This window comes from Trachurus japonicus, chromosome 8 (assembly GCF_045865225.1).
Source record: "Trachurus japonicus isolate A0001 chromosome 8, Traja_1.0".
Classification (NCBI taxonomy): Eukaryota; Metazoa; Chordata; class Actinopteri; order Carangiformes; family Carangidae; genus Trachurus; species Trachurus japonicus.
The window spans coordinates 1,340,534-1,368,033 of record NC_140914.1 but is presented as its reverse complement, the minus strand read 5'-3'; the positions used below and the strand labels follow the sequence as shown (position 1 = coordinate 1,368,033).

The 27,500-nt window shown below is 44.1% G+C and overlaps 1 protein-coding gene across 1 annotated transcript in view; it reads right to left on the bottom strand.

Annotated features, from left to right (window-relative positions):
* arhgap27l (Rho GTPase activating protein 27, like) overlaps positions 1–27,500 on the bottom strand; it is a 59,581-nt gene that overhangs the window by 8,787 nt on the left and 23,294 nt on the right. Inside the window, exons 4-18 of the mRNA XM_085783283.1 lie at positions 18,107–18,394; positions 16,685–16,819; positions 13,077–13,247; positions 12,854–12,919; positions 11,737–11,811; positions 11,542–11,622; positions 11,187–11,267; positions 10,835–10,900; positions 8,787–8,854; positions 7,509–7,596; positions 5,987–6,088; positions 5,781–5,879; positions 2,567–2,636; positions 2,212–2,328; positions 950–1,048 (exon numbers count right to left, since the gene is read on the bottom strand). Coding sequence (XP_085639409.1) covers positions 950–1,048; positions 2,212–2,328; positions 2,567–2,636; positions 5,781–5,879; positions 5,987–6,088; positions 7,509–7,596; positions 8,787–8,854; positions 10,835–10,900; positions 11,187–11,267; positions 11,542–11,622; positions 11,737–11,811; positions 12,854–12,919; positions 13,077–13,247; positions 16,685–16,819; positions 18,107–18,394 — 1,606 coding nt within the window. The remainder of the gene's footprint in view (positions 1–949; positions 1,049–2,211; positions 2,329–2,566; positions 2,637–5,780; positions 5,880–5,986; positions 6,089–7,508; positions 7,597–8,786; positions 8,855–10,834; positions 10,901–11,186; positions 11,268–11,541; positions 11,623–11,736; positions 11,812–12,853; positions 12,920–13,076; positions 13,248–16,684; positions 16,820–18,106; positions 18,395–27,500) is intronic.

The following is a 27,500-nucleotide window of genomic DNA, read 5'->3' as shown; positions in this document are numbered from 1 at the left end:
ACTTTGTGATAAAAGCATGAAATTTGGTGGATGTGTTGGTGAATATGTTTCAGACAAATCTGGATATTGGGCCACCTCCAAAGCGCCCCCTAGTGGCCGTGGCAGCCATTTGTTATGCAAATAAATGAATGATGAATAAAAACTGCCCTTTTAATAATACCAACTATGTATTATAGTGTCATAATTATTGGAAAAAGTGTGTTCATTTGTCTTTGTATGATGTCTGGTTTAGGAGTTATGAAAATTGGCCTTTTCGCCATTCGTGCGGACATAAATTCAAAATGGCCATTGAAAAAACTCCCATGGGACATTAGTTGACCCGGGCAACAAGCAAAAATCTTAAGTAGACACCTTAAGGGTCCTTAAAAACCATGTTTCAAAAGTGTATCCACCAACACCTCCACCAAATGTTGTGCTTCTGTCACAAAATAAACAATTCTTGTGATTTATTGAGCTAATCTGCCCCACAGGGGATGCACATTGTTGGGGGGCGCTACCCACACGTTTAGCCCCGTTGCTCCTTCCATGAATGCACGATCCTTACAAGCTGTACCTCGTTGTAAAGGTGACTAATCAGGCTTTCCAACAATATACAATACATCACCTGTTGGTATTATTAAAAGGGCAGTTTATGTTCATCATTCATTTATTCGCATAACAAATGGCTGCCACGGCCACTAGGGGGCGCTTTTGAGGTGGCCCAATATCCAGATTTGTCTGAAACATATTCACCAACACATCCACCAAATTTCATGCTTTTATCACAAAGTGAACGATTGGTGTAAAATATTGAGCTAATCCGCCCCACTACTAGGGAATACATTATGTCAATGACATGTCCTCACAAAGATAGATTTACAAGGATGTGTGTGTCTCTGTGTGTGTGTGTGTGTGTGTGTGTGTGTGTGTGTGTGTGTGTGTGTGTGTGTGTGTGTGTGTGTGTGTGTACCTCTCCTCTCCACCGCTCTGATACACTTCTCCAGGAAGCGCGGCACCGTGCTGTTCTCACGGTGACACAGCGTGTCCAGGTGGCAGCCGAACACGTTGTCTAGGCAACAGAGGAGGAGGGGGGGGGTCACATGTTATTAATCATCACAGTTCATTATGTTGTTACGTTGCTTACAGTTGTTAATTGTTTACACACAATTACTGGAACTTGAGACACAATGACCTCAACATCTACACTGCAAAACCTCTAAATCTTACCAAGAATATTTGTCTGATTTCTAGTCAAGGCAAATCTAATTCTACTTAAAATAAGACTCATCACATTAAAAGCAGCTTGTTTTTAGACACTTTTTAAAAACTTTTTTTAATAAATATATATTCCTTAAATTAAAGAGTTTCACTGCATTTTATTAGCTTGGTGCTTTTATTTTGAAGGAAAGGCCTGTCTCGAGTCAACGGCTCCAGACTACAAACTGATCCAGTTCTGGTTGTTTAAGTAGAACATGAACCAGAGGGAGCGGACTGAGCCAAGATGGCGGCCGCGTGGCGCCGCCGTGTGATTGGTCAGCAGCGTCAGGTGACTCATCGAGTCTTCTTATCCACCACTTTCCGGAGAATGACGCTGGGTGTCGCCATGACACTTGATTCCACCGGAAAGATCAACTGGGCTAACCGTTAGCTGTTAGCCGTTAGCAGTGTCTTAAATAACTCAATAAACGGCCCATGAAAAAAAAAAAAAAATCTCCAGCGGATATCCTAGTTCCAACATGACTGAGCTAACTGGAGTAGTTTCATGTCGTGTCCCACAACGGGAGGGTTTTAACAGCTGACGTCCTGGTGTTAGCTTAGCTACTGCTGTTAGCTGTCAGCAGCAGCTAAGCTAACAACTACCATAACCATGACTAATTACAAAAACGTGCACACAGAAATAGTCATGTTCAATAATTCTTTTTATAGACTTAAACATCAGATTTAGTCAAAACGGTTTTGGCAGCCCGGAGCCCCCACATGTGGTACCTACACTGGTGGCTAACGCTACCAGTTAGCCGCTAACGCTACCAGTTAGCCGCTAACGCTACCAGTCAGCCGCTCGCTAGAACTGGTGGCTAACGCTACCAGTTAGCCACTCGCTAGAACGCTACTACGGGGTGAAACAGAAGTTGAAAACCGACTTCCGTTGTGGTGTGACGCAATGGATCATGGAAAAATAAAGTGGTGGATAGACACGTATGGTCTAAACGGCGTGTGATTGGTCGGTCTCACCTCTGATGTAACCCTTCTCTTTGACGCTCTGCAGCGTCGGCCGCCGCTGGAGGAACCGACGCAGTTTGGTCCGAACCCGCCGCTGCTCCGAGTCTGGACCCGAGGAACCTCTACCGCCTAGAACCACAAGGTAGAACCAGTTAGAACCAGTTAGAACCAGTTAGGACCGGTTAGGACCAGTCAGAACCAGTCAGATCCAGTTAGATCCAGTCAGATACAGTTAGAATAGAACCGGTCAGAACCAGTTATAACCAGTTAGATCCAGTTATAACCAGTCAGAACCAGTCAGAACCAGTTATAACCAGTCAGAACCAGTCAGAACCAGTCAGAACCAGTTAGATCCAGTCAGACTCACTGGTCCTGCGGCGGTCCCGGTCCTCCCGGTCCGAGCCGTCGTCCTCGTCCTCTGACAGATGGTCCTGCTCCTGAGACACAGAGAAGACGAGTCAACGAGTCAACACAGGTCACTGTCTGGTGGTTCACTGCTCTTTGTCCACAAGGACCAACTCTATAAACTAAACCACGTGTTGCTCAGTCAGTGGATCAGAGTTACTGGTGGGATCTCGTATAAAAGTAAGATGTGTTTTAGCCTATAAATCTCTCTGCCCCCTAGCAGCATTAATCTCTTTGCTCCGTAGGTGGGTCTAGAAACGAGCCATAGGAACTTTTTGAGTCTGGAACACCGTTTGTGTTGACCAATCACAGCGCTCTATCTGTTTAGAGAGTCGTTGGGCGGCTTAACGCCATGACGACATACTTGAGACGGTGAAAAACATGACAAGAAGATAGATGGCTTTGGCAAAGGAATCGTTTGAATCGGCGTTGGCATCAACTTTGAAAGAATTCAACTTGTCATTTTCTTTAAAAGTTGAGCCAGAAACTGACCTGAAGTCGTTCATTTAGAAGAAGGATGTTTTTGGTGTTTTGCCGACGGGATATGGGAAAAGTTTAATCTATCGACGTCATCCTGCTCTTTGCTCTGATTGGTCGTAGCGCTACCCTATCATCCTGCTCTTTGCTCTGATTGGTCGTAGCGCTACCCTATTGGTGCAGAGGCAGTTTGAAAGGACTGACCGGAGGTCTACCGCTTGTTGACACACTAGACATGTTAGTGATGTAGTCTGGTGCGTCAGGCTAAGATGTGTTTCTCTCTGCACTTTGAATTTGGTGTTTCCGTTTGGACGCACCAAGGCAACCATCTTGATGAAAAGATGTGACATTTTAAATTATTGAGTTATGGACAGAACACTGTAAAAACAAACACTTTGACGTTTGAGGCTCAAAGCCGAAACGCCAAAACGCTGAAGACGAGTGCCTTGGTACCTTTTCTCCTACTCTTCAGCATTTTCACAACAAAAGGTGCTGGGGTTGTGTATTTGGTTCTGAAACAGATTCCCTTCACACCACAAACAACTCGTCTGATTTTATTTTATTGTTATTGGTTTGGTTGTTATTTTTTACCCATGTTGTAACGCTTTTAATTGATTTAATATGTTTCTACATGTAACTTTATGCCTTTATTATTCTGTGCAGCACTTTGATCCACCGTGGAAACTTTAAAGTGCTCAACAAATAAAGTTGGATTATGGGATGTGGGATACGTATCTGACTTGTTTAGTTCTCACATTGCATTGTGGGAAACTATGAGTCGACTAGTGAATAAGCTTCACACCACAAACAACTGGTACCGGGGTTTAGACCCAGGACCAAACCAGGGAACCCGGTCCCTGTCTTCAAAGGTCTGTGTGTGTGTGTGTGTGTCTGTGTGTGTGTGTGTCTGTGTGTGTGTGTGTGTGTGGGCACCTACTGCCCTTATCGACTGCCTGCAAACCATCACAAACTGGATGTCAAACAATAAGTTAAAACTCAACGGCAATAAAAGTGAAATTCTCCTCATCGGATCCAAATCATCACTCTCCAAATCGCACGATCTGATATCACCAAGTAATTAACAGCCCAGGATCAATGTCCAAGTTGTTCGTCCAGGAGCACTGTTATAACCAACCAATCAGGGGTCATTTGTGCGTTGTGATGTCATTCCCTGCTAACAGTTTACAAAGCTACGTACAACGCATCCTGTTCAGAAATATTATGAACTCTGCTGCTTCACCACTCTGCCCCTCAAAAGTAACTACTCATTATCAAGGCAAAATGCATTATCTGACAGTAATTCTGAATATTTCCCAAGGCAATAACTGCACAGTTCACCCACTGTTCACTGTTCTGGCTAGTTTTAACAGTTAGGCTAACAATCGGCTAGTTGCTAGTTGTTAGCAAACTAGCTACCTTATCCAACACGGAAAACATTCACCTACCTGCTTATTAAGACTTTTTTTCTCGCAATTTTTTTAAAACCAAGCAAAAGTATTACTTAAGCTAACAATTGGCTAGTTGCTAGTTGTTAGCTTTCATCAAGCCTTTTTTCTCACAAATGTTTTAAAAACAATCAAAAGTCGAATTTGGAAATGCTCTTACCTTTTTGGTGAAATGAAGGCAGGCTACAAAAAAGGAGGCAGGCTAACGCACATTGAATTTTTCACGTTGCACTGTCAATGACATCACAACGCACAAATGACCCCTGATTGGTTGGTTATAACAGTGCTCCTGGACGAACAACTTGGACATTGATCCTGGGCTGTTAATTACTTGGTGATATCAGATCGTGCCTCCAAATCACCCCCCCCCCCCCAGTATTCTCATTGACGGCTGTCTGGTCTCCACTTCAACCGCAGTTAAAAGCCTCGGTGTTATTTTGGACAGTACCTTCTCATACACATCCCACATCAACAACATCTCACGCACAGCCTTTTTCCACCTCCGCAATATCTCCAGACTCCGCCCCTCCCTCACCCAGCACTCCACCGAAATCCTTGTAAATGCCCTGGTCACTTCCCGCTTGGATTATTGCAACTCCCTCCTCACCGGTCTACCACAGAAACTCATCCACCGCCTACAAACTATCCAGAACACCGCCGCCAGAATCATCACCCGTACCAAGTCCTCGGATCATATTACACCAGTCCTCATGCAACTTCACTGGCTCCCTGTTCATCAACGTATACATTACAAGCTCCTTCTGCTAACATTCAAAGCTCTCCATAACCAGGCCCCCCCATATCTCTCTAATTTGCTTCATCCTTATATCCCATCCTGTTCACTCCGCTCCTCATCCGCCGCCCTGCTTTCCACCCCCTCTTTCTCACTTACCACACTTGGTGCTCAGGCTTTTAGCTGTTCTGCACCTAGACTCTGGAATTCACTCCCACTATACACACTCTGGACTCCATCGACACCTTCAAATCCCACCTCAAGACACACCTTTTTAAATTATCCTACTCCCTATAACACTCTGTCCCCTAACCATTTTATCCACCTTATCTGTGTTTCTAGCCACACTGTATTTTCTTTGTATTCATCTATGTGCTATTGTATTTATACCTGTTTTTGTTTCTTGTTTTTGTCTCATTTCTTACATGTAAGGTGACGTTGGGTTTTTGAAAGGCACCAACAAATAAAATTTATTATTATTATTATTACTGTGTGTGTGTGTGTGTGTGTGTGTGTGTTACCAGCTGTCGGATGGTGTCCTGCATGACCTTCAGCCAGTCACTGATGATGCTCTCGGTGTCGTACTGCATCAGGTACTCGCAGCCCTGACGCGTCTTCAGCTGCACACACACACAATACACACAACACAAAACACATGCATGAGTAACCATGACAACAACAACGGGCCGTAACCACGGTAACGGCTGCTCTGCTCTGCCCCACCCACCTCCAGGACGTTCTTCTTGGAGGACTTGTCCTTGGAGGCCCAGCAGGCCGACGCCCCCCTCAGCTCCACCGTGTACTCTGGAACGATCTGAGACGCCTTGCTCTGGAACAGGAAGTGATGTCACCGCCATGATGTCACTCACACACACACCATAGATATAGAAACGTAGCTGCCTCTGCCTCTGACGCTGCTGCCCGTTGGAACGAATTGTGGCCGCCGCCGCCATCTTGGTCAGGAGGTGTCTAACTTCTACTTCCTGTATCTCCAGAGGCAGTAGAGGTCTGTCACTGAAGCTACTACAACTCAGCTACATAACTCACCTCAGCAGTTATAGGGTTAAACTGATTTAATATGGCCTAGCACTGTTATATAGGTAGCCTACAGTGGTTTACACTCACTCGCCGGCCTCATCACCATGGCAACCACAAACTCACAGCCGTGGGAAACAGCTGATAAGCCTAATAGCCTACACATACAGGCAACAAAATAACAAACTATTAATATATGAACTAGCCGTATATGCACTAAATGTAACACATATCCCACCATATGATACGTTACGTTAGTTTCATTTATGTCAGATAACTCACCTACATCACATTCAACAAGTTCAGAACAGTTTATATAATATAAAACAACTTATTACTGGAGAAAAGTTCTTCCATGTCTCTTGGTTTTGATGTTTCTTTCATGGGAACATCCGTACGCGGCACTAAAGTTCTGCACTTCACCAGATTCACAGCTGTCAGACGGTCTGACTGTTGACTGCTGACTGCTGGTCTCAAGATGGCCGCCAAGAGACATTCCAAACAAGCCCAAATGCGGCATTTACGTATAAGATATCTATGCACACACACCATAGGCTATACGTAGAAGCTGCATTCGGGCTTGTCAGGAATGTCTGACGGCGGCCATCTTGAGGAGTCAGATGGTCTGACAGCTGTGAATCTGGTGAAATGGATGTTCCCATGAAAGAAACGCCAAAACCAAGAGACATGGAAGAACTTTTCTCCAGTAATAAGTTGTTTTATATTATAGAACTGTTCTGAACTTGTTGAATGTGATGTAGGTGAGTTATCTGACATAAATGAAACTAAGGTAACGTATCATAGGGTGGAGATGTGTGTTACATTTAGTGCCGCTAGTTCATATATTAATAGTTTGTTATTTTGTTGCCTGTATGTGTAGGCTATAGGCTGTGGTAGCTGTGAGTTTGTGGTTGCCATGGTGATGAGGCTACCTATAGAATTGTGCTCGGCCATATTAAATCAGTTTAACCCTATAACTGCTAAGGTGAGTTATGTAGCTGAGTTGTAGTATTTATATTAAAACAAAGGGCTTCAGTGACAGACCTCTACTGCCTCTGTAGATACAGGAAGTAGAAGTTAGACTCCTCCTGACCAAGATGGCGGCGGCGGCGACAATCTGTTCCAATGGGCAGCAGCGTCAGAGGCAGAGGCATCTACGTGTAGATATCTATGCACACACACACACATCATTCTGCATGGCCACGGGGACTCACAGCGTTCCCGGTGGGAGCAGACTTGGGGTCTTTGTGGAAGGTCAGGATCCCTCCATGGAGGACGGTCCAGGACTGACTCCAGTTCTTCCTGTCAACACACACACACACACACACACAGTTTCCACCAGGTAATAACGCGTTATTAGTAATGCAATAATGTAATTAGCAAACTCTGTTTCCGTTACCAAACGCTGCGTTACTCCGTTCCTTTCTGTTCCTTTTTTACAACGGCGCACAGTTTAATAACATAACATTGTAGCGATCAATAAAGTTTCATTGAATTGAAAGAAAGACAAAGCACACTGTGAAAAACAAAGCACTTGGTGGCCGCCCGCTAGCGTCCCACACGTAATCAAACACGCTCCATGAAGAGATGATGGCGGGCTAAGGTAACGTTAGCTAACGCAGAGTCACAGCGAGCACACACAAGCAAAGACGGTTTATAAATGAAGAGTTCATTTGCAAAAGCAGACAACTCCGTTTTTAAAAAATTCTAGAATCTTCATTTTTTATTTTTTATTTTTTATTTACATAAGGTGATATCAGTCAAACCAAAGTTGAGTGACTTTGAGATGTAACAAAACAGACATATCTCAAAAAAATAAAGTTTTATTGAAAAGAATAATTAGCAAAGAATAATTACAAAGCCTCAGCTCATTTTTTTCAAAATGGCACTTATCTGCTTTTGCAAATGAACACTTCAATATATCTATAGAGAGTATCTTTGACCACCCGAGCAGCGGCGGTTGGAGTTTGACAGACGGACTCGAATTATGACGCCTGAAATGGTAAACACAGCTGATCGATCGAAAAACAAATTACTGCTGGAGTGAATTTACTTCCCGTCACTTAAAACCGGTTCTTGAACGTAACTCGGTCAAAAGTGACGTATCCTCAAGATTTGATTGCAGTTCTGTTAGGTCATGCTGCTGTACGTGCTGACATCATGCTGACATCATGCTGACATCATGATGACATCATGCAGCGTGATGATAAAAACAGGTTTCTTCATCAGCATCAGTACAGAACTGAAATGACGGCTACAGGAATTCAATCAACCTTTATTTAATGGGAACAGTGGATGTATGTAATGTATTTATATAGAGCTTTACTACCTGCAACGGGACCCAAAGAGAAACGAAAAAGTTTCTTTCTCAGTAACGCATTACTTTTTGGTTTAAGTAACTGAGTTATTTTCTTATGAAGTAACTAGTAACTGTAACTAGTTACTATTTTTCAGTAACACACACACACACACACACACACTAACACACTAACCTGATCTTCTTGCCGTGGTCACACACTTTGGTCTTGTTGATGATTCCTGCTTTCTCCAGCAGGTGGCACTGTTGACACACACACACACAGACACACACACACACACACACACACACACACACACACACACACACACACACACACACACACACACACACACACACACACACTCAGGTGAACAGACAGGTGAGACCTGCAGGTCGGCTTTGAAACGTGACTCCTGTGTAGACGTGGAAGGTGTGTGTCTGTATGTGTGTGTATGTGTGTGTGTGTGTGTGTGTGTGTGTGTGTGTGTGTGTCTGTGTGTGTGTGTGTGTGCGTGTAACACACAGCAGCAGCAGCTTGTTTCCAGGGAACACGGTGGAGTGACAGACGCTGACTGACTGGAGTTCAGTTTGTGTTTGTTGTGATGTCGTTGTGATGTCATAACCAGTAGCCAACCAAGACGCTCCACTACAACTCAGCTTCCTGTTGTATCTATGTGTCTGTATCTATATGTCACAGGGGCGTCTCCATGGCGACGCCCCTTTAGGAGACAAACGGTCTGCAGTCCACAGAGTTTCACCAGGGCTGAAGTTCACCACGGTGCTGGTTCCAGTAGAGAAAGTGAATGTGGTTTCTGCAGAGAATCAGCTCTGTGACTAAAACACCAGTTTCTACTAGTACTACTACTAGTACTACTAGTTCTACTACTAGTACTACTAGTACTACTACTAGTTCTACTACTAGTACTACTAGTTCTACTACTAGTACTACTAGTACTACTACAGGTTTCTGATCCTTCCAGGTTGAGTTCAGTGAGATAATCTTCACATATGAACTCCTTTTCTACCGTATCTGAAGCTTAAAGCAGAAGTAAGTGGTCCGGTGGTTTTGGCTAATGCTGCGTTCCAGGCAGGCTTTTGAAACCGTAAATTACAGCTTCAAGTCACGACTTACGACTTTGTAGCGTTCCAGGCAACCCACTCGTGTTTCTCCGACCTGTTTTACCTGTGAAAGTCACTATAACGGCCACTCGTAACTTCTGACCCGTGAACTCGTACCAGATCGAACTGGTACCACTTCACAGGTCGGAAAAACACGAGTTACGAGTTTCCTTGAACGCACCATAACGTCTTGTCAGCAGATGGAGTTAGCAGCCCCCGCCCTCGTCATGGATCTATTGGTCCTCGTCCCTACGTCACCACATTCAGGCGCATCCCTTGGCTGCACACACAGAGAGGACTGCCCCTTTATGCCGTTCTCTCGGTAGCCACGCCCACTTTGGGAGACGGTAGCCACGCCCACTTTAGGAGACGGTGGCCACGCCCACTTTAGGAGACGGTGGCCACGCCCACTTTAGGAGACGGTGACCACGCCCACTTTAGGAGACGGTGGCCACGCCCACTTTAGGAGACGGTGACCACGCCCACTTTAGGAGACGGTGACCACGCCCACTTTAGATGACGGTAGCCACGCCCACTTTGGGAGACGGTAACCACACCCACTTTAGGAGACGGTAGCCACGCCCACTTTAGATGACGGTAGCCACGCCCACTTTAGGAGACGGTAGCCACGCCCACTTTAGATGACGGTAGCCACGCCCACTTTAGGAGACGGTGGCCACGCCCACTTTAGGAGACAGGAAGTGAAGCTGTAACGTGTCGTATCATTGGAGCAGCTCGTAGTGAGACATCCTCCTGTCATAGTAACGGAGGATCTTTGCATTAGCCGTTAGCCTGTTAGCTTAGCCGTCAGGTCCGTCACTCTGCGGCGTCCCCTGGAAACTCCTTTTGACCCCTCTGAGCCGCCGTACGTCGGTCAGCTCCTCGACTTCCCACAATCCCTCAGTGATGACATCATCAGTGACAGCCCTCCTCGCCAACGCATCGTGTTAGTCCGATTCAGAACTACTATACGGTTAGTCTCAGGTGATACACGCTTCCATGACGACGGCGAGAGGAGTTTCTGATGCCGTCGCCGTGGAAACATGTGTGACAGACAGAGTGACAGACACCACCCAACCGACACCCAGTAACTTCAGGAGCCAATCAGGGCCCAGGACCTACATGCTGCTGGTGGGAGCCTGTGCTCCGATCGGACAGATTCCTCCTCAGTGGGAGCCTATCAGAGAGCTTGGTGAGGGACGACAGGATGACATCACAGGGCGTTAGCCAATGACAGGTGAGGGACAACAGAATGACATCACAGGGCGTTAACCCATAGATATATACACATAGATGCCGACGTTCATGACAAGCCCGAATGCAGCATCTACGTGTTTATATCTATGACGTTAACCAATGACAGGTGAGGGACAACAGGATGACATCACAGGATGTTAACCAATGACAGGTGAGGGACAACAGGATGACATCACAGGACGTTAACCAATGACAGGGGAGGGACAGGTGAGTGTACCTGTGGACCGTCAGGGGAGTTTCTTCTGTTGGTCACCTCAGGTAAGTCAGAGACATTTCTCCTGTGGCCAGGAACATACTTCTGTAACACAGGTGAGAGACAGACAGGTGAGAGACAGACATGTAGAGACAGACAGGTGAGAGACAGACAGGTGAGAGACAGACAGACAGGTAGAGACAGACAGGTAGAGACAGACAGGTAGAGACAGGCAGACAGATGCAAATTAGCTTAAAGCTACAATCTGGTATAGTGCATCAAATGGCAACATTTATGTTTTAACTGTACATTGTCCCTTTTAAATAAATTAAAATTGACAGGTAGAGACAGACAGGTGAGAGACAGACAGGTGACTCACATCTTCAGATAAACTGTGTCTCCATTTTGTTCCTTCCTCAGAAACTCCATTTCCCATCATTCTTTGGGGCAAATGTGGAAGCTGGAAGGAGCAATGATAGAAAAGCCAGGATTGATTGATTGATTGATTGATTGATTGATTGCTTGATTGCTTGATTGCTTGATTGATTGATTGATTGATTGATTGATTGATCACCTCCTGCAGCCTCCTACTTTCATCTCTCAGGTCCAGCTGAGCTCTGGGAATCAGAGTCACAGGCTGCTGAGGATTCTGGGAAAAAACACAATGGAGATTAAACCTGTGTGTGGCTGTGTTCGAAGCAGCATACTGCCGTGCTGCCCACTACATACTGTATACTGCATACTGAATGTAGGATTCAGTCTGCTACTTCAGCAGACCGACACCGTTCACACCACAGTAGCAGTATACAAGTTTCCCAGAATGCATTTCACAGCAACCGGTAGCGGTAGCTGTAAAACAGGCTAAAAGCTGTTTTATTTCCCGCTCTAGCGCTGTTATTATGGAACTTTATTAAGTTTTAATATGTTTTATTTCCCGCTCTAGCGCTGTTATTATGTAACTTTATTAAGTTTTAATATTTCTTCATGTGAGAAAGTAACTGTTTAGATCCCGAATCTACGGCCAGTTGATCCAGACGACGGCTGGTTAGAAGTTTGCTCCGATGTTTTTCAGAGAAGTGAAGCTCTGCAGCGACCGCGACATCACAGAGACAGCAGCCGGTCTGCAGAGCTGCTCGGCCGGCCAACCTCCGTCCTCATCCCGGGGGAGAAAACCATCGCTGATTAACTTACCCGCAGGTTTTTAGAGGTTTACCACCGGCTGGTTAAATTATTTCTAGGAGATAAATGTTGGTCTCAGTGATGAAATCTAACAGCTGTATCAGTAGCATTAGTTAGTGAGAATGTAAAGTGAAGCTTCCTGTGTGTATTGGACAGAAGAGCATTAAGTTATATAACATGGTTACGCTACACGGCAAAGATACTTAACTACTCTAAACCGTCTTTGGTTACGGTTAGACATCTGGGGAGCGTTGCATTGTGGGATACAGGACACAATGTAGACTGGTCAGATACTGGAGATATTTTCCGAATCGGTACGACATCCGGGAATTTTTTGCATACTGCAGATTTTGCTTTTGTTTGCATACTGCATAATGTATATTAAATACTACATTTTGGCCAAATCAGTACGTACTAGCAGGAGAGTATGCGGTTTCGAATACAGCCTGTGTATGTGTGTGTGTGTGTGTGTGTGTGTGTGTGTGTGTGTGTGTGTGTGTGTGTGTGTGTACCGTGGTGAACACCGAGTCACTGTCTCTGGACGCGTCCACAGGATAGTCCTCCTCTGGCAGGGGGGGCTGAGGGGGAAGAAGATGACATCATCACCACCACCACCACCACCACCATCATCATCATCATCATCATCATCATCATCATCATCATCATCATCATCATCATCATCATCCTCTGCTGTAACTGAACCTGATTGGCTGAGCTCTGATCTCTGGGTCGTACCGGGCCGTCGTCCTGCTTCCTGTTGACTGAGGCTCCGGGGGAGGGGGAGGGGTCAGGGGAGGAAGGGGAGGGGGGTTCTGGAGCGGTCCAGGATGTGACCCGTGTGGTCGGGTTGTAGTAGTAGAACCGACCTGACGCCTCGTCCAGCAGCTGCTTCCACACGCCTGAGCCCTGGGATCAATACAACACGAGTCATCAATACAAGAGTCATCAATACATGAGTCATCAATACAAGAGTCATCAATACATGAGTCATCAATACATGAGTCATCAATACATGAGTCATCAATAAATGGGTCATAAATACATGAGTCATCAATACATATGGACCGAATCACCTTGTTGTTAACATTCTACCTCTGGGTAGAACCAGCTGTAATGTGAATGAGATCAATAGTAACGAACGAGAGTTTAGCTATATATCATATTTTTCACGCCCTATCACCGTTTAGACAAATCTGAAATGATTGAAGAAACATTACTATTTCTGTGAATTATTAAAGTTCTGAGTTATTAAAGTTAAACAGGTAGCTAACCGTTAGCCCGGCTAATCTATGATAACCATGACTAAATATGTGCACACATAAATAGTAATGTTTGTCCAATCATTGGTTTTATAGACTTTACAAACATCAGATTAGTCTAAACGGCGATATAGTAACATGAAAAATTATATATATATAGCGAAACTTTCGTCCGTCACTATTGTTCGAATGCTGGTTTTCTACCCGGAAGTAGTTGTAAACAACAAGGCAATTCGTCCTATAAGGCTCTTAATGATAAAGCTCCATCCTATCTATCCTATCCTATCGGTTCCGGAACATGCGCTTCAACTGGGAGCTGCAAAGTCTGGTAGCTCTGAGTTTTTGAGTTTTTACTCAACATTTGCTTCATTTTTTGTTGTGGTTTTTTTTTGTCATCTACTGATGGATGCTTCTGTGGGGAGAAGAGATTCTTCAGAGATGAGCTTCTTTCATTGAAAATGGACAGATCTGGAGGACACCATCCTGTCCCAGATGAGATGAAGAGGTGCTTTTGTGGTGGTTATCAAGATGCTGCTGGTGCAAAGTTAAAGGCTGGGAGGTGGAGATGTCCTATCGGTCCTTTCTGAGGTCAGTCATCATTAGAAATATCAACTCTCTGCCCAACAACAGTGATGAAGAGCTGGAGATACTGGTGAAGACTCAGAAAGTAGACATTTATTTTATTTTATTGAAATCATAACAACACTTGTGAAGATGGAGGAATGTAGTAGTGGGGCAGATAAGCAAAATGGCCTCTCAACCAATGATCCTGATCCACCCATCTGCCCCTTCACCATCGGCCCTGCTCCATCCAGAGGTCCTGCTCCATCCAGAGGTCCTGCTGCATCCAGAGGTCCTGCTCCATCCAGAGGTCCTGCTCCATCCAGAGGTCCTGCTCCATACAGAGGTCCTGCTGCATCCAGAGGTCCTGCTCCACCCAGAGGTCCTGCTGCATCCAGAGGTCCTGCTGCATCCAGAGGTCCTGCTGCATCCAGAGGTCCTGCTGCATCCAGAGGTCCTGCTGCATCCAGAGGTCCTGCTCCACCTGGTGGTCCTGCTCCATCCAGATGTCCTGCTCCACCTGGTGGTCCTGCTCCATCCAGAGGTCCTGCTGCATCCAGAGGTCCTGCTCCATCCAGAGGTCCTGCTCCATCCAGAGGTCCTGCTCCATCCAGAGGCCCGGCTCCATCCTGCTCCATCCAGAGGTCCTGCTGCACCCAGAGGTCCTGCTCCATCCAGAGGTCCTGCTCCATCCTGTTGCATCCAGAGGTCCTGCTCCATCCAGAGGTCCTGCTGCATCCAGAGGTCCTGCTCCATCCAGAGGCCCTGCTCCATCCTGCTCCATCCAGAGGTCCTGCTCCATCCAGAGGTCCTGCTCCACCCAGAGGTCCTGCTCCATCCGGCGATCCTGCTCCATCCAGAGGTCCTGCTGCATCCAGAGGCCCTGCTCCATCCAGAGGTCCTGCTCCATCCAGAGGTCCTGCTGCATCCAGAGGCCCTGCTCCATCCAGAGGTCCTGCTGCATCCGGAGGTCCTGCTCCTCCTGCTCCATCCAGAGGTCCTGCTCCATCCAGAGGTCCTGCTGCATCCAGAGGCCCTACTCCATCCAGAGGTCCTGCTCCATCCAGAGCCCCTGCTCCATCCAGAGGCCCTGCTCCATCCAGAGATCCTGCTGCATCCAGAGGTCCTGCTCCTCCTGCTCCATCCAGAGGTCCTGCTGCGTCCAGAGGTCCTGCTCCTCCTGCTCCATCCAGAGGTCCTTCTCCATCCAGAGGTCCTGCTGCATCCAGAGGTCCTGCTCCATCCAGAGGTCCTGCTCCATCCAGAGGTCCTGCTGCATCCAGAGGTCCTGCTCCATCCAGAGGTCCTGCTGCATCCAGAGGTCCTGCTGCATCCAGAGGTCCTGCTCCATCCAGAGGTCCTGCTCCATCCGGAGGTCCTGCTACATCCAGAGGTCCTGCTCCATCCAGAGGTCCTGCTGCATCCAGAGGTCCTGCTGCATCCAGAGGTCCTGCTCCATCCAGAGGTCCTGCTCCATCCGGAGGTCCTGCTACATCCAGAGGTCCTGCTCCATCCAGAGGTCCTGCTCCATCCGGCGGCCCTGCTCCATCTTTCTTTCGTTTTTGTGTCATTGTCGTGTGAGCTACTGGACTAATTTGAATTTCCCTCCTAGGAATGAATAAATTATTCTCTACTCTACTCTACTCTACTATCTGAAAGGACTAATCATTCCTTACTGTCCTACCAGAGCACTCCGCTCCCAGAATGCAGGTCTGTTAGTGACTCCCAGTATCTCTAAAAACAGACTGGGAGGTAGAGCCTTCAGTTACCGGGCTCCTTTACTGTGGAACCAGCTCTCTCCATGGGTCAAAGAGGCAGACACGGTCCATGGTCCAACGCACCGTAACACCGAGTTAGACCCCCCCTCGAGAGATGAAGTCTGCTAGCTTGCTCCGCTAGCTTCTCGAGTTGTAGCAACTTTAGCAATGACAGCACCAACCATAACAAACAGCGCAGTATACGGTTCCACTAGCCACCGATAAAAAAGCCACTTACAGCCACAAATAACGCTCAGCACCAAACATCATCAACAGTACAAACGGGGTCCAAACGGCTTGAAAATCGGTTGAATATTCGGTGAGTTATGGCGATTTTAATGGTTGATAGATGTCTGCCTCTGTTGACTAGTGCAGGAAGTAGACACGGCTTCCCCCTGACCAAGATGGCCGCCGCGTTGACGCATTCCACTCAATAGAGCTGCCTGGGAACGCAGCATCTAGTCAGTATATATATCTATGGGTTAGTTCATTTCTCCTAATTTTTCCCCTGTTAAAAGGGTTTTTCCTCAGTGGATGTGAGGGTCTAAGGACAGAGGATGTTGTTATGATGGGATGTAAAGCCCTTTGAGACAAACTGTTGGTAAAAACGGGCTATACTAATAAAACTGTCTTGTCTTGCCTTACATGAGTCATCAGTCCATGAATATGATCAGTGTGTGTATCATCAGTATGAATGTGTCTCCTGACCCTCTGATTGGTCATGTGACGGTGTGATGTCACCAGACAGGAAGTGTGTGTTCTGTACCTGAGGGGAGGAGGGGGAGGTGAGGGGCGAGCTCTTGGACCGGTCCACGTCCGGGCTGCGGGGGTCCATCCAGGTGGTCTGTCCCGTCACGGGGTGGAAATAAAACACCTGTCCAGTGGCCTGGTCCGTGTGCACCTGCAGAGGGACGGACGGTGCGTTCAGGGGCATCAAGGACAAAACACAACTGTTGTTTACATTACCAACAATCTTCTTTTATCTAGATTTAAAAAAAAACATTTGGTAACACTTTACTATAAGGTACACAACATTAGAGGAACCAATGAGGAGTTACTGAGGAACTAATGAGGAACCAATGAGTAGTTACTGAGGAACTAATGAGTAGTTACTGAGGAACTAATGAGGAACCAATGAGTAGTTACTGAGGAACTAATGAGTAGTTACTGAGGAACTAATGAGGAATCAATGAGTAGTTACTGAGGAACTAATGAGTAGTTACTGAGGAACTAATGAGGAACCAATGAGTAGTTACTGAGGAACCAATGAGTAGTTACTGAGGAACCAATGAGTAGTTACTGAGGAACTAATGAGTACTTACTGAGGAACTAATGAGTAGTTACTGAGGAACTAATGAGGAACTAATGAGTAGTTACTGAGGAACTAATGAGGAATCAATGAGTAGTTACTGAGGAACTAATGAGTAGTTACTGAGGAACTAATGAGGAACCAATGAGGAGTTACTGAGGAACTAATGAGGAACCAATGAGTAGTTACTGAGGAACTAATGAGGAATCAATGAGTAGTTACTGAGGAACTAATGAGTAGTTACTGAGGAACTAATGAGGAACCAATGAGTAGTTACTGAGGAACCAATGAGTAGTTACTGAGGAACCAATGAGTAGTTACTGAGGAACTAATGAGTACTTACTGAGGAACTAATGAGTAGTTACTGAGGAACTAATGAGGAACCAATGAGTAGTTACTGAGGAACTTATGAGTAGTTACTGAGTAACTAATGAGGAACCAATGAGAAACTAATGAGAAGTTACTGAGGAACTAATGAGGAACTATTACTTAATCATTAGTTACTCTTTTTATGTACCCTAAAGAAAAGTGAGACATCAAAATGAGTAACTACTCTAATTTTGTGTACCTTAGTTCCTCATCAACTACTCATTAGTTCCTCAGTAACTACTCATTAGTTCCTCATCAACTACTCATTAGTTCCTCATCAACTACTCATTAGTTCCTCAGTAACTACTCTAATTTTATGCAGGCTACCTTATTGTAAATTGTATTGTATTTTTGTATATTGTATTGTATTTGGTCTGACGCAGTCGCCTAGCAACAGTTCAGCCAATCACAGAGCGTCAGTCGGTGCGAGGCAGCGAAGGCAACAGCAGCTGGATCAGAGGCGATGCGTTCGAGTGCCGTGGGACCAGATGCCGTCAGACAGCGGCTTACCTGCCACTCGTCCTGCGGGCTCAGCGGGGAGGCGGGGCTTATCATCCCGGAGGAGGGGGCGTGGTCTGGAGCCGAGGAGGCGGGGCTTATCACCCCGGAGGAGGAGGAGGGGGCGTGGTCTGTAGCAGAGGAGGCGGGGCTTATCATCCCGGAGGAGGAGGAGGGGGCGTGGTCTGGCGCCGGGGGGGCGGGGTCACTGGGAGGGGGCGGGATCGAAGCCTGAGACGTCTTCTTCAGCGAGGAGACGTTGGCGTAGATGGGCGAGTTAGGGCCGGGCGAGCTCTGGTCCTGCAGGGGGCAGAGAGAGAGAGAAGTTATTGATTTTTTTTCCAACAAACTTTATTATCACATTTGAAACATTATACACTTATGGCGCGTTTCCACTAGCGCGCTTCGGCTCGGCCCGCTATTTGCGTGTTTCCACTAGCACGCAGTACCTGCAACCACACTGCAAAAACTCAAAATCTTTCCAAGAATATTTGTCTTATTTCTTGTCAAAATGTCTAATTTCTAGTCAAAACTAAACTCTTTTATCTCAAAATAATAATAATCATTTTCACTTGTTTCAAACTAATTTTCACTTGAAATAAGTAGAAAAATCTGCCAGTGAAAGCAAGTTTTTTGTGCTTGTAATAAGAAAGAAAAACTTGCTCCACTGTCAGATTTTTCTACTTCAAATGAAAATAGACTTGAAAAAGTAAAAAGTGTCTAAAAACAAGCTGCTTTTTAATGTGATGAGTCTTATTTTAAATAGAATGAGATTTGTTTTGACTAGAAATTACATTTTGACTAGAAATAAGACAAATATTCTTGGTAAGATATTTGAGTTTTTGGAGTGCAGGTACACTTTTGGTATCACCTCAGCCCTGGTTCCAAGCAGCCGAAGCGTTACTAAAACGTGACGTCAGCCGACTGCCTTCCACTGATTGGCCGATTAGTGTCGTCACTGGAAGCGTCATAACCGCGCGACGACCGACTAGAATGTAAATAAAAACAACGTTGTCTTTTTGCAGCTCGTCTTCTCTGATCTTGGCCGTCATGCTGCTGTATGACTTCCCAAACTCTCCGGTACTTTACAATAGTGTTTTGTCTGGCGGCCCGGAGTCTTCTCTGGCTCTCTTCCCTTGCCTTCTGTGTGACAAAAAGCCACAGGGTGAGCAGCAACACGATCGCCTCCATGTCCTCCATGCTGTCCTCCTCTGATGTTGCTGTTGTTGTTCTGGTCTCCCAGATTTGTACGTTGCTCGGCGGTTTCGCGCAGCCGTGTTATGACGACCCCGCCCATGTCGAGGAGGCATCAAGTGATACTCAGTTGTAATGGAAACACAACCAAACCAAACCGAGCCGAGCTGAGCCGAGCTAGTGGAAATGCGCCAATATCTACACGTTGATGCCTCCGCCTCTGACGCTGCTGCCCATTGGAACGGATCATCGCCGTCGTCGCCATCCTGGGGGGTGGGGGGGGGCGGTGAATGGGATTTTGTTATGTTTTGTTTTACCTCGTACTGCCGTTCATGACATGCATGACGTCATCTATGGTTTTTACCATAGGAACTCCCTCCCAAGATGGCGGCCGCGACAACGTTCCTGACAAGCCAGAATGCGGCATCTACGTGTATCCACCAGTTTATTTTCCCATGATCCATTGCGTCACACCACAACGGAAGTCGGTTTTAGTAGCGTTCTAGCGAGCGGCTAACTGGTAGCGTTAGCGGCTAACTGGTAGCGTTAGCCACCGGTGTAGGCACCAAATGTGGGGGCTCTGGGCTGCCAAAACCGTTTTGACTAATCTGATGTTTGTTAAGTCTATAAAACGAATTATTGAACAAACGTTATGTGCACGTTTTTGTAATTAGTCATGGTTATTGTAGCTGTTAGCTTTGCTGCTGCTGACAGCTAACAGCACCGTAATCTTTTCCATAAGACTGGATGTCTTTAAAGCTCATAAAAAGATTTAAATTCCACATAAAATAAAGTTTCATTTGGCATAGCCTGGAGAAATCTGGCTTTGTGTATGTGGAATTTACCCAACAGACACAGCAATTTTATTACGTTATTAACTTATTAACTTATTTTTACGTTCGGCATTTAAGAATAAGACCATATACTACTTACTTTCAGTAATAGTGAGCAAAACTTTATGAGATTCCCAAATCAATAAAGACGTTTGAGTCCAAAGATTAGTAGCATAGGGACATCCATAAAACAAATGAGAGAAGGACTCAACCTCTTTTTTGCAGAAGGAGCATGAAGGGGACACATCAGGTCTAAATGAGTTCATTACAGAGATAATATCTATAAGACTTTAATATGTATTTCTTTAACTTTATTGGCAACAAAAACTCTATTAAACTCAGTCCAGACATTGTTACTGACGTCAGGAAACATCTCTCTCCAACAATGAAATGTGTTTGGATACTGACTATAAACAGAAGTAGAGAAGTCATTGATTATCGATCATCGATCGTTATTATAACCTTTATTTATTCTGGAGAGACACCCTGAGAGTTTCAGTGTCGTCCAGTTTACAAGACATTAAAACATTTGAAAGTGATTTATGACATTATTACACGGCTCTATTGAATGCTGCTCTCTGATTGGTCCATCGCTGCCTTCTACGGTCCGTTATTTCTGTATAATGACTGTTGTCAAGTATAACAGACCGTTGCTAGGGACGTCGCTCTGATCAACGCAGCACAGAAAAGCAGGATATTTACCTTATGTTTCATTTTTACCGTCATTAAACAGCTTGGGACTAACGGTGATGTTAGATAAACACTGCAAACTTTCCAAGAATATTTGTCTTATTTCTTGTCAAAATGTCTCATTTCTAGTCAAAACTAATCTCTTTCCACTTAAAATAAGACTCATCACCTAAAAATGAACTTCTTTTTAGATCATTTTCACTTGTTTCAAACTAATTTTCACTTGAAATAAGTAGAAAAATCTGCCAGTGAAAGCAAGTTTTTTGTGCTTGTAATAAGAAAGAAAAACTTGCTCCACTATCAGATTTTTCTACTTATTTCAAGTGAAAATCTGCTTGAAAGAAGTAAAAAAGTGTCTAAAAACAAGCTGCTTTTTATGTGATGAGTCTGATTTTAAGTAGAATGAGATTAGTTTTGACTAGAAATAAGACAAATATTCTTGGTAAGACTTTGAGTTTTTGCAGTGAATGACTTGTAGCTTGAGTGGAGTGGAGGCTCCTTCCACATAGTGGCTGGGAACCAAACCTGCGATCAGCAAAACAGGACCGGATGTGAACGTGACTGGACTTGCAGATTCGCTAAATGATGCAATTATCCCTTACATATGACCTTTCCAGAGAGTATAAACAAATACAGGTGTTACCAAGGATACTAATTAAGGCTCCATTCCATTTAGTGTACCAGAGCGTTTTCTAATGAGCCACACCTGTCTTTGTTTATACTCTCTGAAAAGGTCTATAGCCTACATTTAACAAGAAACAAGAAAGACAGTCATCTGAAACAGTTAGAATCAGAGACACAGCGATCCATGACCAAGGTAAAAACTAAACTCAGTGAGTGAAGGGAGTTGTGCTGCAGCGTGTTCCTAGAGCTATAGGGGCTTCAGAACAAACAGTCTCGCCAACACTGGTATAGACTGGTATAGACGGGTATAGACGGGTATAGACTGGTATAGACTGGTATTCATTAAATTCACATGACGTCACTGTGTTTCTGTGTCTGAATCAGGGCGACCTGGGCACAGATCACAGCGTCACGTTACCAGAACAAGTGGAGTAGTAGGAGGAAATCAGCAAGAGACCGAAAATTGAGGTTATTTGAAAGATGCCAGGATTATATTGTGCTGTTGACTGTGATAGCAGTCGCCAAAAAAACCCCGGACTGCAGTTTTATTCCATCCCAAAAGACGTAAAGTTATAGAATAAATAGTTGACTGCAGGCATCTGTCAGTGGCAGCATGGGCTGTGACAAGTCTCACTAAAAGAGGGGATTCACTTTTTTTTTAATAACATGGATATATTGAATTCTGCATTTTGATTACTTTCTTATTAATTACTCACTGATTCTGCATTTAGGGTCTTTTATTTCTGTATAACAGACCGTTGCTAAGTAAAACGGGCCGTTGCTAGGGACGCTGCTCTGATCAGCGGAGCAGGGCAGAAGAACTATCAAGGGTTTTTACCTTGTGTTTCATTTTTACCAGCTTCAGACTCATTGTGATGTTAGAAAAATGACTTGTAGCTTGTTAGAGGGAGAGTGGAGGCTCTCTGCCTCCCTCACCGCTGCTGGAACCAAACCTGCGATCAGAGCGGACGGGCCAGCGCAGTGTCACAGCTGTGACCAGCTGTGTCTGTGCCACCGCGAGTCCGTGACACAAACGTGTCCCGTAACCGTAGTCTCTTATGACAGACAGGACGACATAAATGTCCACATCGTAACATTTACATGATAATTCATCAATCTACTGATTGATTATCAAAAGCTCGTTGAAAACAACTACACACGAGTCGACAGGAGGAGGGTGAGGAGCAAACAGCGGAGAAGTGACCGGACTAAGGACTTTGATCAACATTACGTCTAAAACAGACATAAACACTGCTTCAGTTATTACTCTTCTTCAGAGCACATTGATCATTGATCATTGATCATTGATCATTGATCATTGATCATTGATCATTGATCATTGATAAGTGATCGGTGATCGGTGATCGGTGGCGCCTGCAGCCAGACTCTGTTTGACTGAATCTAAACTCAGCTGCTCATTAACTGTAATGAGCTGCGTGTCAGGGGAGAGACAGGAAGCACTCCTCCTCTCTGTCTGTAAACACACACACACACACACACACACACTTGGACGAACAAAAGTGAGCTCCGTTCTCAACCGTCATATGGACATGCAGTGCTGCACGGAGCACAGAAAATTTCAATTTTGGGTGAACTATCCCTTTAATATGTAGATCAACAGACCAGTAGGCCAGTGTTTTCCTCCAGTCAGAGCAGCCGGCTGACAGCGGTATTTTCACTTGAAATAAGTAGAAAAATCTGATAGTGGAGCAAGTTTTTCTTTCTTTCTACTTAGTTCAAGTGAAAATTAGTTTGAAACAAGTGAAAATGATCTTTAAAAAAGTTAATTTTTAGGTGATGAGTCTCATTTTAATTAGTTTTGACTAGAAATGAGACATTTTGACAAGAAATAAGACAAATATTCTTGTAGATAAACTACAGGATGGACTCACAGAGACTCAGAAGGAGAAGACCAGGTGAGCTCTGCTGGTCTGGAGGTCTAGGATCAGGGGCCGTGCATCTGCATCTTTCTGCTACACTTTTTGTCGCGTGTCACTTTCACTTTCAGCAGTGTGACGCTGTGCAACTGCAACTCCTATGAGGGTCAGTGCGCACACTCACAAAGCAGACGCTGGTTTTTTTTTCTTCCCACATTCGAATATTAATTTTCACATTCGTTGACAGCCCTAATATTATATATGGTGATCAGAATGATGATGAGAAAAGAAAATGCATTACCCAAATGTGTAGCCTATAGCAGGATTCGAACCCACACTGACAATAAGTTTAGTTTACTGAAGGAGCTGCCCTATCACGTGAGCTATACTACTAACTGATGTTTGTGTCTAGCGCACCCAGCAACTTTAAAAAAATATTTTTGGCTGACATCAGCACGACTGCATCGCAGCGGTCGCAGTTACCTCGGTCCGACCGTTACGACACCTATGTGGGACAGTCCGTCACCGTCACTACTCCCGTTTTATAGCGAAAATGTTGTAGATATTGTTGCTGTAACAAAAAAAAAACACTGACAAAAAGGCACTTTGGGCATCAGTGGGCAAAGCAGCAATTGGCAGTCCTCCATTGTCTCCGATTCTTTGTGAATAGGTCTTACTGAGTCAGGAGTCCTCACCAGGACTTTTAAGCTCTCCCAGACTTAGGAGCTACTTTTAGGCCTAAAATACTTTGTGAATTACTCTTATTTTAAAAAACTAGGAGTCCTAAATTTCAGACTGACACGCCCACTTTTTTTTAGGAGTTGCTCCTAAATTCGGCCCTTAGGAGCTACTTTTAACCCTAAGACTCTTTGTGAATACGGCCCCCAGGTCTGAGTCTCAGTGAGTCTGTCTTGTAGTTTATCGACACTACAAAAACTCTCAAACTCTCATACTCAAAAGAATATTTGTCTTATTTCTTGTCAAAATGTCTCATTTCTAGTCAAAACTAAGACTCATCACCTAAAAATTAACTTTTTTAAAGATCATTTTCACTTGTTTCAAACTAATTTTCACTTGAAATAAGTAGAAAAATCTGCCAATGAAAGCAAAACTTGCTCCACGATCAGATTTTTCTACTTATTTCAAGTGAAAATCTGCTTGAAAGAAGTAAAAAGTGTCTAAAAACAAGCTGCTTTTAATGTGATGAGTCTGATTTTAAGTAGAATGAGATTAGTTTTGACTAGAAATAAGACAAATATTCTTGGTAAGATATTTGAGTTTTTGCAGTGTGTTCTTCCTCCTGTAGTGAGTTTCTACTGTCAGAGTCTCAGACTAGGAGCGTTTCCACTGCAGGAACCGTTTACAGGAACCTTTACGGGGCCGAACGGAGTCCCTGCCTCACGAGGACTTTTAAGCTCTCCCAGACTTAGGAGCTACTTTTAGGCCTAAAATACTTTGTGAATTACTATTATTTAAAAAAAAAATAGGAGTCCTAAATTTCAGACTGACACGCCCACTTTTTTTTAGGAGTTGCTCCTAAATTCGGCCCTTAGGAGCTACTTTTAACCCTAAGACTCTTTGTGAATACGGCCCCCAGGTCTGAGTCTCTGTGAGTCTGTCTTGTAGTTTATCTACTCTCTGCACTGCAAAAACTCTAAATCTTTCCAAGAATATTTGTCTTATTTCTTGTCAAAATGTCTCATTTCTAGTCTAAACTAATCTCTTTCCACTTAAAACGAGACTCATCACCTAAAAATTAACTTGTTTTTAGATCATTTTCACTTGTTTAAGACAAATTTTCACTTGAAAAAAGTAGAAAAATCTGCCAGTGAAAGCAGGTGTTTTGTGCTTGTAATAAGAAAGAAATACTTACTACTTATTTCAAGTGAAAATCTGCTTGAAAGAAGTAAAAAGTGTCTAAAAACAAGCTGCTTCTAATGTGATGAGTCTCATTTTAAGTAGAATTAGATTTGTTTTGACTAGAAATAAGACAAATATTCTTGGTAAGATTTTTGAGACTCATCACCTAAAAATTTACTTTTTTTAAGATCATTTTCACTTGTTTCAAACTAATTTTCAGTTGAAATAAGTAAGATAACTAAGACTCTTTGTGAATACGGGCCAGGTCTAGGATCGGTTCAGTCTCAGCTCAATGTTTAACCAACAGTCTCTCCTCCAGAGGTTGAAGTCCCACCTGGGTTTCACATTAACCTGAGACCAGCTGTTCCCGTCCAACGCCGTGCAGACCTGAACCTGAGACCTGAACCGAACTCGCCGCGGGTCCAGCAGCAGCTCGTCACAAACATCAAAAGCAGCGTGAGGTCAGGAGGACTTACTTACCCATAATGCCTCTGGGTTTCACCGTCTCACCTCTAAAGTCCATCAGAGCCGAGTCGGGACGTTTCTGTTTCTGCAGCGACTGAACTGAAACTAGACCTGCTGCCGCCTGTCAGATGATCTGTGCTGTAGCCCCGCCCCCACAGACACACACACACACACACACACACACACACACACACACACACACACACACACACTTCCTTGTAAATCTATCTTTGTGAGGACATGTCATTTACATAATGTATTCCCTAGCCCCTTACCCTAACCTTAACCATCCAAAACAAATGCCTAAACTTAACCATTACTCTAAACCTAATATAAACCTAATTATAACCTAAACTTAACCATTACTCTAAACCTAATTTAAACCTAATTATAACCTAAACTTAACCATTACTCTAGACCTAATATAAACCTAATTATAACCTAAACTTAACCATTACTCTAAACCTAATTTAAACCTAATTATAACCTAAACTTAACCATTACTCTAAACCTAATTTAAACCTAATTATAACCTAAACTTAACCATTACTCTAAACCTAATTTAAACCTAATTATAACCTAAACTTAACCATTACTCTAAACCTAATATAAACCTAATTATAACCTAAACTTAACCATTACTCTAAACCTAATTTAAACCTAATTATAACCTAAACTTAACCATTACTCTAAACCTAATTTAAACCTAATTATAACCTAAACTTAACCATCACTCTAAACCTAATTTAAACCTAATTATAACCTAACGTCTTAACCCTCAAACAGCCCTTGGAAACAGTGAGGACCGGCCAAAATGTCCTCAGTCTGTTGGTTAAAAACCTGTTGTCCCGGTCCTCACAACGTAGCATGTACAAGAACACACACACGCACACACACACACACACACACACACACACACACACACACACACACACACACACACACGCCCAGTATCAGTTACCATCAGGTCCTCAGGGAGCTGCTGCTTGTTCAGGAAACATTTTACAACAAACTGCTCATAAACAGTGGATGTGGTGCGTTCACTGACTGACTCCGGTGGTGCGTTCACTGACTCCAGAAAGACTCAGGAAAAACACACACACGGAGACCAGTAAGATCCTCAAGACCAGCCGGTCCTAGAGAGAAGACCCGGTCAGGATGGACCAGTCTGCAGGGAGCTGCTGCTACAAACAGAGAACAACAACTTCTCCACGTGGCGGCTTCAGGAAAACTCAAACATCTTACCAAGAATATTTGTCTTATTTCTTGTTAAAATGTCTAATTTCTAGTCAAAACAAATCTCATTCTACTTAAAATAAGACTCATCACATAAAAAGCAGCTTGTTTTTAGACACTTTTTACTTCTTTCAAGCAGATTTTCACTTGAAATAAGTAGAAAAATCTGATAGTGGAGCAAGTTTTTCTTTCTTATTACAAACACAGAAAACTTGCTTTCACTTATTTCAAGTGAAAATTATCTAAAACAAGTTCATTTTTAGGTGATGAGTCTTGTTTTAAGTGGAAAGAGTTTAGTTTTGACTAGAAATGAGACATTTAGACAAGAAATAAGACAAATATTCTTGGAAAGATTTTGAGTTTTTGCAGTGTAGTCTGTGTTTTGGACCATTCAAAAGGGAACTCTATTCGCCGCCATTATACACTGCAAAAACTCAAATATCTTACCAAGAATATTTGTCTTATTTCTGGTCAAAACTAATCTCATTCTACTTAAAATCAGACTCATCACATTAAAAGCAGCTTGTTTTTAGACACTTTTTACTTCTTTCAAGCAGATTTTCACTTGAAATAAGTAGAAAAATCTGATAGTGGAGCAAGTTTTTCTTCCTTATTACGAGCACAAAA